Genomic DNA, 16,503 nt, shown 5'->3' with positions numbered 1-16,503 from the left:
GGCTGCTGTGTGGCCTGGACCTTGTCCCAATCGGTTTGTTTGAACATCATCTTCTCCCTGCTTTTCCCACACTGCAGAGAGGCATTCAGACACTTTTCCTTTTTTTTTTTTTTTTTTTTACTTAGTGGAGCTTTTTGTGTCAGGTATGAAGCTTAGTGCTGTCACCTTTGTGCTGTATTATGGTTTTCTTCCTTCTCAAATTTGCTTGAAACTAGCCAAGGGATTAGAAAACCAGAAAGTTAACAGAAATTCTTAAAAAACCCAGAGTTTAACTAAATCCACAACTGAAACAAATGCACTGCTTCTAAACTCAGTTACTGAGGTAGCAAGGTGCTGCTCAGCTCTCAAAGTGATAGTTTTTTCATTAGTTTCCTGTTCTAAATAGTTTTATTGACATATTGGCCTTTGTGTTTTTCTATTTACTAAACATTGCACTTTTCCAGCTGCATAGAAGTGTGCATTTAGAGGAAAATGGAAAAGGATGAGGGGGGAAATACCTGAGAAATTAGTGTATTGGTATCCTGCAGCTTATTGTGTTTTATAGATTTTTATACCAAAAGGAGACTAATGTGATGAAATTCAAAGGAAAAAAAAAGCCATTATCAGATTGTGTCAACTCTCCATGTATGCATGTGATAGTTCTCATATCTAAAGCAATATGGCAAAAAATGATTGCTACTGAAAACTAATATGGTATTGAATTTAAATGGTCTCAATTTTGATACTTGGACACTACTTTTAATACTATTGGAAAACATTCAACAAAGTTAAAAAGAGAGTTTCCTGTAAAAGAAACAGACAAATAGAACTTAATAAAGGACTAGTAGTTTCTGCATCAATTTTTAACTAGGTAAATATTTTGATACTTCCATTTGCCTTATTCATTAACTTCCTTACGTGAAGGAGCATATTTTTAAAATCTAAAGTTCTACACAAAGTTGAGATACCACATTTCCTCTCTTTTCACCTAATGCCAGAAGGGCAGATTGAATGTGTATTAAGACTGGATAAATGAGGGGGTTTTTGTTACAGAGAGGGGTAGACACAAACTGCAAGAAACCCTAGTAATAATACATATCTTAGTGCCTATGTACAGCATGGGAAAATAGTGTTTGCATAGGCAAGTGCAAATCTATTACTTCCTCATGAATTATTACTCTAGCAAATATGTATTATTATTACTGCAGAGTAAAATTAAATGTATGTTTACGCAAAGACAATGACAGACTTTTTAGAAGAGGGTATGCTAATAATATATTTGAGAAAGCATGACCAATAAAGTCGATACAATTTTCTTCTAAGACCTGAGTAATGCCAAAGCACAGTTTCCACAGCTAGAAAATGAAAGGTCAGTGTTGCATCTGTGGGTCTGTTGACAGTGCTGTACCCATTACCCTCCTGAACAGCCAGAGTAGTTTGGTAAGAGAAACAACACTGTTTGTGAACCATGTTTATTTATATCCTCACCTGCTGGACTTTGATCACCAGAATACAGTGACTTTGGATTACATGAAACATCCAGAAAAATATTCTAGGAAACTAAAAATGCCAGCAGCTCTGCTGCTCCAGCTTTACAATTGCAAGTTAGGGAATTCTAGCAGCTCCCAGGAGAGGCTGCAGTCTGGTACAGGTCCATCCCAGGGCATGCAGGCAGTCAGGCACACTGCAGGGGTGCCCTGTGTGTTGGGAATAGTTGATCCCAAACCCAGAGATTTTTATGAACTTTGTTAAAATCCTTGTCTTAGCAGGGACGTGCAAGGGCAGACATGCACAAAAAGGAGGTGGTCTGTGATGGTGGAGGAAATGCTGACCAGTTTATAGAGTGTGAAAACCTCACACATGTAAAAAGTGATTTTTTTTCCTCTATTATCCTCGAAACACACTGCAGAATTCTTACACTTGCCTGCCAAGTAGAGCATGGCTGTGCCAAATCTTACTGAAAAAAGTAAACAAAAGAAAGTTAAAAGGTTCTCTACAAGGCAACAGCCATATTTTCTGTTTTTAAATTTACGCTATCTAAATATTCTTATCCTGTTAGCGTTAAGTGTCTGCTGCACGACGTGTGTGCACACACAGATGCACATCAGTCTGATTCCAGATTCTCTGGTGACATCCCCACCAGCTCAAAAGCATTAGAGCTTCCTCTGATCACAGCTTATACCAATTAACCATTGGTGAAAATAATTTAATTTTTCTCTTTTTTTCCCCCCTGTAAAGCGATTAAAAGGAATCCATTTTCCTAATTGAAAACCCATTGTAACTTTCCTCTATACCTTACTTATGCCTAAAAAGGCAAAAGAAGTTAATTAAGGTCTAGATTAGCGGCAATTTTCCACCTGCCATGGGCATAACAATTACAGACATCTCATTCCCGTCGCTGCTGATGGGCAAGGGGGAAAGCAGGGAGTGTTCTGCTACAGCACAGGGAAATAAATGGTTCTGGCTCAGAGCTGAGCTGCGCCGAGCTGCCCGGGAAGAACAGCAGCACACAGAAACCAGCAGAGGCTCCGAGGGAAGGTGATGGATTGTGAGAGACAACTGCTCTCTTCGAAAATTTTAAAAGGTTTATTAAACCTTGACGAAAATACAACAAAGGACTACATAAGGAAAAAGCTGCAGCGCTTGGAAGTGCCCCTTGTGCATACCACGTGGCCAGTTCATCTTCAAGAGGGATGCTCAGTCTTTTATACCCCTGGGGGTTGCATCAGCCAGCCCCGCCCCCCCCCCCCCCAAAGTCTGTCACTCAGCTCTTCTTTGCCATTTTTCGGTGGAGACTGCTTTCTTGTCACTTGATTGGAGATCAGGTGTTGCCATGCTTCACTCCCTAAGAGCCAAGCTTTTCCATTCCCAGCTGCCCCCTGCAAGGGACACATGTGCAACCTTTTTTGTACCTGTCCTAGACAGCCCCGGCTGTCTGACGGCAGCAATACAGTGGGGGGAAGAGAACTGTGGGGAGGACAGAGGACATCTAAACTACAATAACATAACTATACTATATCACTAAAGCTTTTCTCGATATTCACACAATAGTTATCCCTTAATTGTGAGAGCCAATCATTTCATTATCCATCTATAACAGGGTGCTGAGGTGTTCCGTGCTGGGGATGCCACAGCACGGATGCTGCTCACGGGCACTGCGCTCGGGGCGGCAGCGGCCGCTCCGGGCGGGGCTCGCTGCGAGTGGAGCCTGCGGAGCTGCCCCGAGCAAGGGCTGGGAGAAGATGTTGTGAAAAATGCATATTTTATGATTGGCTTTTCGCAAATATTAAAATGAATATTATATGTGTTGTGTTAGAAAGTTATGCTGTGTTAATTCTCTAAAGTAGTGTGTTAAATATAGTTGTAGGTTATAATAACAAAATGTTAAAATAGAAACTATGCTATGTAGAATGCTTTTTTTTTCCTAAAGAAAGGACTCGCACCGAGATAGCAGCCAAAGGACACCTAAATCTTTCAGAGAAAGAGAATTTATTGCGCCAGTATCAGAAGAAACTAACTTCTTCCTGCCTCGCTCAGCCATAAAGACGCCGTCAGGATTCAGAGGAAGAAGTTGACACTGACCAGACAGAATCCTGTGTTTGAATGGAATTTATGCATCATGTATGAAGTGTGTGAATATGCAACAGGCCATTGCTTTTAAGGGTTAATCCTCTGTTAATGTATGTCCTTTTTCGGGCTTATGCTGCCCAGAAAAAGGTACCCGGACATCTGTAACTCTTTGTTTCTGTTGTCTCGTATTGTCCTAATCCAAATTGTCCAGTTTGTTATTACTCTAATTATATTTCTATTTTTATAACCATTTTATTACTATTAAACTTTTAAACTTTTAAAAACAACTCATTGGTGTTTTTCACAATGTGCAACTAGCCCATGGCTGAGAAAGGCTGAAACACGGAGCAATTACAGTTTAGCAGGCATTATTTCACCACTTTTGAAGATGACAATGAGGTCCCTGGAGTCCACCCTGTCTCCAGATGTTTGTATGGGACACTCCCTTTCTCCCTGTCCTGTCTCATGCCTTATCTGCAACCATCGGTGTGTGCAAAGACAAGCTATCCCAGCTATTCAAAATGTGTATTCTGGGCTGTCCTGGTATTATCGATGCTTGGCAAGGCTGCCTGACACTGTGAGTGCATTCCCAAGGCAATGTACTTGCAAAATGACAGCTGTTGGGGCTGAATTTACCATGTGAGTATTGCTGCAAGCAAGCACTTTTGGTGGAGGGAAGGGTCCGACCAGACAGTTTAGCTGCTTCAGAAAAGAAGGTTAGGAAAAGTACATTTATTCATATTGAAAATAAATACATTTGGCTTACCAGCGTCGTTTTTACAATTGTTACAGAGATAAGAGGAAGGTTTTGGGCTACTACAAAGCTGTCAAAACTCTTTGCTCCTTCCTTCCTTCCTAAGGCAATTTAAGGCAGATTGGACTTCTTCACCACAAGAACCACCTGTGATCCTTCTGCAAATACATTTACAGAAGGGGTTTGAAGGCCTTTGCTGGAAAAGCTGTGTTTCCTCAGGGGCACAGCACTGGGTTTTGGGAGGGGAAGGCTGAAGTGTGGATGGGAAGCCAAGAGTGACAGCAGGCAGGAATGAGGTGGGAACACCAAAGCATTCCCTGAGGTAGAACATGGCAACACCCTCAGACCAGGGTGGCCCAGTAAAAAGCTAGTTCAGTGTGAAAACCTGACATAGCTCTTAAATGGGCATCTGAGGGTCTCTTGGAAAAGCAACTATTGACACCAAGAAATACTAAAGATGAGCACATTGATTCACCAATTGCAAAGAAGAGAGAAGCCAGGTGAGAAAATCTAGAAGCAGAGGTCCCAGAAGCATTCCTTAGCGGGAAACAGATGGGAGGGAGGTAGGAAGAAAGGAAGGATGGGAGATGAGTTTTGAAAAGCTGACTAACATAGGGAAGAAATGAGAAAGAAAGCAACGGTGGGCAAACAAGTGGATGTTCTGTACAAGGTACACAAACCAGAACATCACATTTATGCAAGAAATACTGATGCAAAATAGATGTGTTTTGTCTATAGGTGATAGTGTGCAGGCAGCTGGATTGGGATACAAGAATTTTGGAATGGGGATACCATGGTCTCTGATTGGAAAGTTTAAAAGCAGCGCAAGGTAAGAGAAGTTTCCAAGAATACTTGACTTAGCTGATGAAACATGGCATTTCTTATTATTCTTAGACAATAATCACCAAAAGAAAGATTGTCATCTATAGTGTTTCTACTGCTTTGTGCCTTTACAGTACAAGATAAAACAGGCAAACAAAACAAAAAAGAAAAATGCTTAGGGCAGTGCCAAGAAAAGAGCATGAAAAATCAAAAGCCTAAAGCATTCTGGGCATGAGGACCACCTTGTAGCCAGAGCTCAGGATACCTCTGAGTGCCACAGGACAGTCCCTGCCCTTTCTGTCCCTTGCCTGGGTAACCCCTGAGTGTAAATGCGGGTCAAGCCTTGGGTTTTTTGGCCATTTTCCCTGTTCCTTGTGCTGCCTGGAAGGAGCAACCCCCCTGAAGGAGGGCAAGAGCTGCTGTCTCTATGCTGGAGGGAGCACATGGGGTCTCTGGACACCACTCCTGCTGTAAGCAGAGGGGGGCCTGTCACCCACAGCCCCTGGCAGTGTGACTGACCCGAGTGACAGCCCTGCTCTCAGCCTGTGCTGCAGCACTCGCCTTGTGGCAGCCCGTGATAGAAAAAGATTTTAAAATCACAGGAAATTCAGGGAGCTAGGAAAAAAGTTAGGCTTAGTAGGCCCTGGGAAAGTTAGGCCTTGTATTTGCTAGATCATGTGAAACTGCACCTGTGTAGTCAGTATATGATAAATGATTTAAGTGTTAGATGTGATTAGATATAATTATTGTTTAAAGAATTATGAGAAACTATGTTAGAGGTTTGAGGGGGATCACAAGAAATCCATGCTTAGATGAAATCAATGTATACAATAGAACAATGTGAGTTTAATAATTAATATGTAAGTTATATAATGATAGAATATGAAACATGTTCGGCCTGAAACCATGTTGGAGTCAGATTTGGGTCTGTCTGCCACTGACACCCAGAGCTCTGCATAAAAGCACCTGCACAGAATCATGATTATGTGCTCCTGAACACTAACACCCGGACAGAACACTCTTCTCCTCATGGAGCACAGGCAGTGACCACCTTGGCACGGCTGCCAGGGGCACCCTGGCTGTCCAGCACTAGCTCGGGCATTTGGAGGTGCTCTGCCCAGGCAGGTAGTGGAGCCACTGTGCCCGGGGGGGTTTAAGGAAAGGCTCCACATGGCACTTGGTGCCCTGGTCGGATCCACACAGCGGTGTCTGCTCGCAGGTTGTACTTGATGCTCTCAGAGGTGTTTTCCAGCCCAAAGGATTCTTGTGAAAAACACCAATCACTTGTTTTTAAAATTTTAAAAGTTTAATAGTAATAAAATGGTTATAAAAATAGAAATATAATTAGAGTAATAATAGTTTGGACAATGTGGATTAGGACGAAATGAGACAGAAACAAAAGAATTACGGACATCCGGGTACCTTTGTCTGGGCAGCATAAGTCCGAAAAAGGACCGACATTAACAGAGGATTAACCCTTAAAAACAATAGCCTGTTGCATATTCATACACTTCATACATGAAGCATAAATTCCATTCAAACACAGGATTCTGTCTGGTCAGCGTCAACTTATTCCTCTGAATCCTGACGGCGTCTTTATGGCTGAGCGAGGCAGGAAGAAGTTAGTTTCTTCTGATACTGGCGCAATAAATTCTCTTTCTCTGAAAGATTTAGGTGTCCTGTGGCTGCTATCTCGGTGCAAGTACCTCATTCCATTCTTAAAAAAAAATCCCACATACATAGGTCCTATTTTAATTACAAAAGTTACCTTTTAACTACAAAACTACATTTACCATTCTATTTAAATGTTAACACAGCACTACTAATCAATACAACATAATACATATAGTAAATATCTGCGTAGAGCCATATAATATGCACTTTTCACAATTCTGTAATGCCGAGATGAATTTCGGCAGCACGGAGCCCCGGCCATGCGGCACCAGCGTTGCCATGGCAGCGGCGGCGCGCCGGGCGGGTCGCGCCTGCGCACTCCCGCAAAGCAGGCGGCTCGAGAGCGGGGCGGGCGTGACGCGCTGAGCGGGACCCGCAGCGATTGGGCGGGGCGGGCGTGACGCCAGGCGCGGACCGCGCAGCGATTGGGCTCCGCTGCCGGCGCGCCGGCGCGCGCGCGGCGTGCTTGGCGGGAGGCGGCGGCCGGGGCGGCAGCGGGAGCGGCGGCACAAGATGGCGGTGGAGCCGCCGCGGGAGGCCGTGTGGCCCGAGGGCGCGGGGGCCGAGGCGGGCTTCGTGCGCGCCGTGCTCTCGCTGCCCGAGAAGCCCGACACCACCGTGCGTTTCTTCGAGCGCGGCGACTACTACACGGCGCACGGCGCGGACGCGCGGCTGGCCGCCCGCGAGCTCTTCCGCACCCGCGCCGTCATCCGGCAGCTGGCGGGGGCACCGGGTGGGTGCGGGCGTGCGGGGGAGCCCCGGGAGCGGCCCCTGAGGGAGGGACGGACGGACGGACGGACGGACAGCGGCGGGCGAGGGGGGCCGCCTGCACCAGGCCTAGCTGAGGCGGGCCGCGGGGGGAGCGGAGGGAGGTGGCGGTGGTGGCCCCTGGATGCTCCGGATAGTCCTTGGAATCCCCGGGAGGCCCTGGAAGCCCCCGGGAGGCCCTGGCAGGCGGTGCCCCTTAGCAAGGCCGAGGCCTGCGGGTGTCACAGGGATCGGGCTCACAATAGCATTGCGTGGGTGGCGTGGGCTCAGGCTGGGGCTGGCCAGGGCGGGCGGTGCTGCCGGTCCCTTCCCGCCCTCCCGGCGCGGATGGATGCGGGAAGGGGGATGCTGAGAGGTGTCCGTGTCCCGGTGTCCTGTCTGGTTCATGGAGCCGGGAATCACTGAGGGAAGTTCTTCACTTTCACATGTTTCTTTGTGTTTCATAAGATTTCCTTTCCATCTACCCCGCTTCTTTTTGTTTATCAGTTGGTATAAGGCAGTGCAGCTTGCAGATGTGGGTGTAAGAGCATCAAGATAAATTATCTTGTCGGAAGGTACAAACCTTAGTATTAGCCTTAATCTCGAGGAGCACAGTGTTGTGTTATTGAGTTATTGTGTTATCTGAGTTATTGGCTCAGATTTTGCAAAATAAACTTCTTTTAATGAATATTTTTTTGTGTGTGTGAGCAACAGCATTAAAAACATGACATTCTCATATGCTTTTTCCTTTCTATTGTGACTGATGAGGTCACAGGTAAAAAACCCCAACATTTAAATACCCCAGCTCTCCCCAAAGCTTGATGTGTCTTCCATCAGTATTATTGTTGTATCCCATTTAGAAGTTATTTTGCAGGTGTAATCACCTACCAGCTCCAGTTTTAAACCCTCTAAACCCTTATGTACCATATCTAACTAAAAGCATAAAACTGCACTTGTTGCTTTCAGGATGATTTTAAAGTATACATGAAATTCAGCGGCTCCCCACCCCCTGCTAGTGTATTGTATTGTTTCAACTGAAAAAATAGGAAAAACTGTACTTTGTTGGGACAGTTCTACAGTGGGAAAGAGAATATATGTAAAATGAGGGTTTCTTTACCTGTTTCAAAAAAATCTTACTAGATGTTTGAGGAAAGGAAATGAAAAAATCCTATTTAAAATAAATCCGTAAGTTCCTATGGGTGTGGAAGTTTGCTGTTTAACATCTTTGATGGAAAGGGAGGAAGAACCTCAGATATGGTTAAGGCATGCTGTTAAAAGAGAGATGTGGTACTCCCTGGTGCATGTGCTTTCTTGGTGTCTAACTCCAATGTGTCTGATGCCAGTCCGAGTTATTTCCACCTCCCAGCCTGGCAGAAAGCTTAGTGTACTCACCTGAAATCCCCATTTGCTCAGCAGTGGAATTGCTTTGTTCTGTGAGTAGGCTGCTGCTGGAGTTAGAAGTGGTGTTGCTCCTCTGGGCAGCTGCGTGGAATTAAATTTGTTCAGCTGCATCATCTGCTTGCACATACAGGAGCAGAAGCAAGAAATTTGTCAATTAGGCACTTTCTAAGTTAGGTTTTAATGTGAACTTAATTTTTTTGGATGATATGTTGTTTTACTGGATAAATTATGATAAAAGGGAAATGTCTTGGCACACGTGTTTTGTGAGTCTAATAGGGTGGCAGTCTTTTCTGCCAACAGAAGCTGCTTATCCAGGAAAGAAAACATGTACAGCAGGAGAACCTGTAGCAGACTTCTGGTCCTCATTAAATCAAAATGTTTGAAATATTAAATAATAAACCAAGTCAAGAATATTGTGAGAGGGGAAGGATGAGAGGAACATAGCCCTTTGTATATATTAATGTGAATATTATACGTTGTATATTATACTATATTACATGTATATTATTAAGTGAAATTAGGAATTGAATTTTGTTTTTATTTGGGGAGAGAGTATGCTTTCTTCATTAGTATTAACCAGTTGAATGTTGTGGATTTGTGTTGTTTCATGGATTCTACATGTTTGTTTCTTTGATGTTAAGACAGTGTCTTCTGAAGGCGGTTCTTGGGGATTTTGGTTACAGAAAATAAGAAAATAAGCTTTATGAACAAATTCAGCTATCTTATAATTTTCTTTTTCTTTCTTTTTTGTTTTTGTTTTTTGATAGGAACTGAGAAGCTTGAGAGTGTTGTGTTTAGTAAAATGAACTTTGAATCTTTTGTGAGGGACCTGCTTCTGGTTCGTCATTACAGAGTTGAAGTTTACAAGAACAAAGCAGGGAGCAAATCTGTCAAAGAAAATGACTGGTATTTAGCTTACAAGGTACAATTTTCAACTTTCCTTTATAGTTGTGAGATGAAAGAAAAAAGCCCCATAGCTTTTTTGGAGTTTTGGGATTTTGAGGGACTGATGATGAAAAATCACACCTGTTATATATTGGTTATATAGCTGTTATACATATCACTGTATTTTCTACTGCTCTAAGGCTGAAAGAGCTTACCCTGTGTCTTTTCCATAGGTTGGGAAATAAAGGAAACCTGAAGTGCTTTCCTCTGTGTAGGTGATATATAAAATTCAAATGGTAAAAAAACCAGGATAGCTGTGTATTTTGAATGGACTGTGCAGTACTCAGTTTTATGAGTTGTTATTTTGAAAGGAAAACCGTGTGCATGTACAATTCTTTTAATAAGCATTTATCTTTTTCTAAATAGGGTTCTCCAGGAAATCTTGCCCAGTTTGAGGAAGTTCTCTTTGCCAACAATGACATGTCCACAGCCATTGGGGTTGTGGGGGTGAAGCTGTCTGCTGCTGATGGACAGAGGGTAGTAGGAGTGGGCTATGTCGACACTACACTGAGAAAATTGAGTGTTTGTGAGTTCCCAGATAATGATCAGTTCTCCAACCTTGAAGCTCTACTGGTTCAACTGGGCCCGAAGGAGTGTGTGCTGCCAGGAGGAGAGACTGCGGGAGAGATGGGGAAACTCAGACAAGTAAGGGAACCCCTGTGGCTGACAGACAGAACTTCTAACAAAGCTCAGTTCTGTTACTTTAGCCAGGCTCTGATTTGTGGAAAAACCAAGGACCAATATCTTAATTTGGGGAAATTTTGATTTATGTGTATTATGTATTTATAATACATAAATGTGTTATTTGTTGATTTATTTGCCCCTTAATCAACAAAAGTTCTAAAATCTTGTCTTTCATTCCTCTCCCTGCAGCCTAGCAGTAAGTAAATACCACTTCAGGGTTTGCTTCTATGTGGTCAACATCTGTCCCTTAAATATTGAAATTAATGGATAACTGTGTGTGTTTGTGATCAACAGGTCATTCAGAGGGGAGGAATCCTGATTACAGACAGGAAGAAGGCAGATTTCACAACAAAAGATATTGTTCAGGATCTCAATCGCTTGTTGAAATCAAAAAAGGAAGAGCAGCTGAACAGTGCAGCGCTGCCAGAGATGGAAAAGCAGGTGAGCAGTGTTCAGTGTGCCTCTCTTTCTAAAAAGTGGAGTGGTGTGTGCATCTGATGTGAGCTGATATCCTCCACATTCTTGCTGAAGTGTTCAGCAGTTCTGCTCAGCTTGGTCTGTGTCAGAGCTGGATACCAGGGGTCCTGGAAGAAGTGGAAAAAACCATTCACTTATGGCTTTAAAGGAGAAACTCTAATAGGTAAGCAAATAGGCTGCAGGAGAGGTGCCTCCTGTTCATAATCTGTCTAGCCTAAGGACTGAAATACAATACTCTGGTTATTTTGCATGACAGGAGAATTGGTATTTGAAAACAGAGTAATGTTTATGATAATATTTTTGTGTTGTCTTATGGCTTAAGTATATGATTTAGTGCCTGCATGTTTGTCCTTAGCTGCAAACAAGAGGCAATTTGTTGAGATAAACAAGTTTGAAAATGCCCCTCAGTGCTGATGCTCACTGCAGGTGTAAGGTTCACAATTATCCTCCCTTAATGTGTCATTTCATAACAGATTAGAGTTGTTTGAAGTGTGTTGCAGCTGAACAAGTCAGTCATGCTGCTGCCTCTCTTTTGTGCTGGCACTCAGCAGTGCTGTGCAGTGAGTCAGAGCAGATGCTTGTTCTGGCTGAAAACTAACCCTGAAACCATGTCCTGAGATGATCCAGCATATCTCATTGATCTGTGCAGTATAACTTGTTTGTGTTCCTGAGCTGGAAGCATCCTGATAGCAGCTTTGGGAAGCTGGCAAGGTGTGTGCAACTTCACATTTTGTTGATCAGATTATGCAGATGGCTCGTGTGTTGTTCTTGCACCTGCCTAGAAAGACGCTGCGGTGCCGTAGAACGTCCCTATGGAAATGAAGTCTTGTCAAACAGGATGGGTCTCTCACAGCCCTGCCAGAGTTGGCATGGCTCAAAGTCTTCCCCAGCTGTAATTTCCTAGGAGCATTTATCAAATCCTCTTGGATTCATGAGTGTTTCTAACTAGAATGTGATGTGGTTTTTTTAAACAACTTCAGGTTGCTGTTTCATCTTTGTCAGCTGTTATCAAGTTTTTGGAGTTGCTGTCAGACGAGTCTAATTTTGGACAGTTTGAACTGACTACTTTTGATCTTAGTCAATATATGGTTCTAGACAATGCAGCTGTTCAAGCCCTCAACCTTTTTCAGGTAAGAAATACCTACTTGACTTAGTAACTGGTTTACAAAATACTTAATTACTTAGCTGCTTGATAATGAGCCTGACTGCCCAATTGCAACTCCCCAGCTTTGTTCTCAGTTACTCTCCTGCAATGTGTGTTGTAAACATTTAGATACTTTTACCACCTTTTTAATTTTTGTTTCTTGTTGGTTTATTTTAAATGTAGAAGGAGAGAGAGGATCATCAAGGAGGTAGGAAGTGGCCACAGTAGTGCTGTTCTTGGGAAAAGAATGCAAACCTCCGATGGTGTTGCTGGAACATGTAACACATGACAGGAGCAATGCTACTGGTGTCAGGAAGGGAGGGCTGGCAGTGAAGAGGACAGTACATGAGAACATTCTGAAAGCACCATGTCATGTTAACTGTCATGTTTTGATGTCAGTTTTACCTGTTTTACACACATTTTCTACAAATCCAGACAGATTGACAGACACCTTCATACCTCCTGCCAAGTCTGCTTTTCTGCTTTGCCCATTTCTGCAGTTAGAGGAAAGCATGGACTCAAAGTGTTATGTTGTATCAGCTTTTCTCCTCTGTTTCCACTTTAGTAAGCCCTGTTTAATAATCTTTGCTTGGACCTAATCTGCTTGCATTTCAGATTTATAGGAAGATAACACAGATTATGGCCCCTGTTTCCTTTGGAGGTATTTCTGCAGGAAAACAGAGCATATATTCAGCATCTGAGCTGGTTAGCCCCTGAAGAGAGGTGTTCTGAATTTTTTCAATTTTTAAAAAAAATTTCTTGCTGCTGTGTGCCTCTCTAGGGACTGAAGCAAAAATTACATTTCTTCCCAAGCTTTATGGAGGGTGTTCTAGGAAGTTCTGTTTTAGCTACATTCCTTTACAAGTCCTTGCAGGTGTTACTTGTTTTGTGATAGGAGATATGCTGCTGTGTCTTCAGGGGCTGTTGTGAGCCTTGGAACAAAGGTTTTTCCATGGAGCAGGAAGCTGCCTGCATGGTAGGATGTGTGTGTGGAGGTTTTTGGACAGCAGTAAAGCAAAGTCAAATTATTTTGTAATTTGAGTTCCTCTGTGAGGTGTGCAGGTAAAGATCTTATGGTGCAGCAGATGCAGTTGGTGGTATGGAATGTACTGTACCTTAAACATTGGATGTGCTGAAGTAGCTAATTTGTGTATAATAAAGGTATGTATTCTGTGACACTTTTTTACATTCAGAAGTTTTTAGTATGTCATACTGCCCAGAACACTGAGAATAGGCCCATACACTTCAGATATTAGATATTCCAGGGGCTGAATGTGTCAGTATTGCTTCTCATGGCATTCATTTCCTGTTGTTGTGTCTCCAGTTCTACATACAGGATCATCCAGACCTGCTCCAGGTTGAATGCTTGCCTGCTGTTTTAAATGCAGCTTTTCTTGTGTGGAGGGGGTTGAGATTTTAATATCAAAGTCAAGACTGAAACAAGCTTGTTTGTTCAATATTAACCAAAATTTTTGCTTCGTAGCTGTTTATGCGAAAACCAAATCAAACCACAACAAAAATGCCCCAAAGGCTGTCTGGAGTCCAGCTAATATTAAACCTGAATTATGGGTAATGAACTGTAATTTGAACAGAGCTAAGTTCAGAGGTGTTTATAGCACTGCAGCGATGACCTGGGGAAGACTAAGAGAATTCAAGTAACTGTTCTTCCCCATTGCCTGATTCTGTTGTGTTGTTCCCCCCGCCCCCCGCAGCAACCCCAAAGTTCTCAAACCAAACCCCTTGAACTCAAGTCCTGTTTCTTGCTGCTTTTTTTGTGATGGACAGGACCCCTAATTTTTGACCTTAAGAAGAGCAAACTAGCAAATATGTAGATGTATTTCCACTTTTGCTACTCAAAGTGCAAACTGCCCCATGACTAGGTACACTTTTAACTTTGCTGTTCAGTCAGGATTGGTTCCAAAATAGACATTCCTATGTTCGAGGGACCAGAGTGTAAGTACTTTAATGCTGCACTGTTTCATTTACCATTTTTGTTGGGTGACAAGTTTAATGGAAAAAAAGCATATTCTGTTCCTAAATAGCTGTGTGTCATTCACTGGGTGTCAGTAAACTTCAGTAACTATTTTTTTTTCCTTTTTCTCATTCTTTCTTTCTCATTTTTTCCAGAGTTCTGTGGAAAATGCAAATACTGCACAGTCTCTAGCTGGTTTACTGAATAAGTGCAGAACCCCTCAAGGACAAAGACTAGTTAATCAGTGGATCAAACAACCACTTATGGACAAGACCAGAATTGAAGAAAGGTAACAGTATTATGTGTTTAATAGACTTAAACACATTAGTAACTGTTTTATATAAGGCCCTTTCTTTTTAAGCACAGAATGCTACAACCAAGAAATAGTAGTGGTTGGAGTCTTTTGTGTGCTACCCTGTAATGCATTGCACTTAGAGCAGAATATATTTTTCCTTGAGATGCAAATTGACAGGTTACTGTTAAATTAAATGCTTTCTACAATTATACATTTTAAAGAGGAGGTGCAATATGTTTAGATGATTTGAATGATGCTGTGCTACAGGCTAAGGCAGTGCATCAGCCACTTACTGACTTTGTTCATATGCAAATGCTCAGTCTGTATAATAATATTTTGATGCCACTTCAAGTTTACCGGTTAAAAAAAAAAATAAATCAACAAAACACCCAAACAATTAAGCAGTTGTGATCTCTTCCTGTTCCCAGAAGAAAGCTACTTCTGCTTACAGTAGGTCACTCTAATCATGCCTAGATACTGTGGGGGTTTTTTCTTCCTTGCCCTTTGATCTGGCCCTCTGTCACAGTGTGGCTGCCCTGCTGGTAGATAACAGTATCAGTTGATAAGAAGCCTTAGAGAATCTGGTATACCTCTGCTGAGAATGCACAGATTGTTCTCAACCCTTCAGAGAGGAAAGCTGCAAAGGCTGTGTTCCTACTGTGTGTGTTTGTCTTGAGGATGTTCACCATGCAAATACAAGTTACACTTTTTTTAAACTACTCCTATATATATACTGTATTTTAATGATCTAAACCCAAATTTCATGCAGCTCTAGGAATCAGCACTACAAAATGTGTGTTAAAGTGTATCTTAACAAAGCAGAAGAGACTGGAAAATTGAGTTTAACTTTGATAGATTCTCTAAGGCTCATATTTCAGGTAAGGCATTGCAGATATGTCTGTATATGCTGTTGGGCACAGATCCCTACTACCAAAAAAAGAAATCTTGGCTTGGATGTGCTGATATTTAAATAAGTTATGCAAAGAGTAGTTGTTTAAGTCCAGCTGGCACTAAGCACAGAGCTGCCTGCTCACCTCCCTGGTGGAATAGGGAGGAGAGGCAAAACCCAAAACACAGCACTGCACCGGCTACTGAGAAAAAATAAACTCTGTGCCAGCCAAAATCAGGATGGTAATTTTATGTCTGGATTTCTGGAGACTGAATTGTTCTGCTTCTTTTCAACGAGTTTTTCCACTTTTCCTCATCATTTGCAGAACGGTGTGTAGTAACTTAATCAGGGCCCACTTAGGAATGTTAACGTGACACTGAAATATTTGTTCCCAGGTTTGTTGAATGCTGTATGTTACTTCTGCCTGTGACACAAAAGCTTTCATTGTTGGTTCTTGACTAAGTACCCAAGATCATCTGTGTCTGTCAGTTTTGGATCCTAATATCTGAACCAAATTTAATTTTATCATTGTGTGGTTTTTAAAATTTTGAAAGTTAGAACTCCTGTATTGTAATTTTCTTATGTCAAAGCAAACATTAGAAATCTTAACTCTTTTGTGACACGTTTGCTTATTACTGTACATCAGAAATCTTCCAGGTTTGGAAGAGACTGTGTTTTCTTTATAAAACTGGAGTGGAGCTGTAGGCAAAAAATGTAACTTGACCTGTTTTGTAGTTACTGTCACCTCTGTGTTTTGTGTTGTGATTCTCTGGCTGATGTTGGCTGCATGCAGGAAGAGGTGTATTTAAAGGAGGAGGGGAGTAATTAAATGGAGTTAAGCTCTTAGTGAAGCTTGTAAAGGTCAGTATATTCAAGTTTTATGAATTTGAAAGAAGTCCACTGATAACTTCCTGTATCTTGCCCAGCTGCAGAGACCTTGGAGCTGCAATTTGTTAAAAGTACTTCACTTTAACCTCTACTAATGGGCACTGAAATGCCATAGAGACACCTTTTCACTTATATTCTATTGCATCCTGTCTGAATGCATCTTGCTTTCAAGTACTGTTTGGATGAGCTCAATTCTCTGAGATGAAAGCAATTTAATTTACTTGTAAGCTTCATCCTCCCAAACTTCATGCTTTTCAGAGGG

The 16,503-nt window shown here is 42.3% G+C and overlaps 1 protein-coding gene across 1 annotated transcript in view; it reads left to right on the top strand.

Moving 5' to 3' along the window:
- The first annotated feature begins 7,278 nt into the window (after positions 1–7,278).
- Positions 7,279–16,503, top strand: part of MSH2 (mutS homolog 2) — a 45,730-nt gene continuing 36,505 nt past the window's right edge. Inside the window, exons 1-6 of the mRNA XM_059840848.1 lie at positions 7,279–7,532; positions 9,715–9,869; positions 10,259–10,537; positions 10,871–11,017; positions 12,034–12,183; positions 14,325–14,458. Coding sequence (XP_059696831.1) covers positions 7,313–7,532; positions 9,715–9,869; positions 10,259–10,537; positions 10,871–11,017; positions 12,034–12,183; positions 14,325–14,458 — 1,085 coding nt within the window. The 5' untranslated portion in view covers positions 7,279–7,312. The remainder of the gene's footprint in view (positions 7,533–9,714; positions 9,870–10,258; positions 10,538–10,870; positions 11,018–12,033; positions 12,184–14,324; positions 14,459–16,503) is intronic.

The sequence above is a fragment of the Haemorhous mexicanus genome, chromosome 3 (genome assembly GCF_027477595.1).
Source record: "Haemorhous mexicanus isolate bHaeMex1 chromosome 3, bHaeMex1.pri, whole genome shotgun sequence".
NCBI lineage: Eukaryota > Metazoa > Chordata > Aves > Passeriformes > Fringillidae > Haemorhous > Haemorhous mexicanus.
Note: the sequence above shows the minus strand (reverse complement) of the source record. Positions and strands in the feature narration are given on the sequence as shown.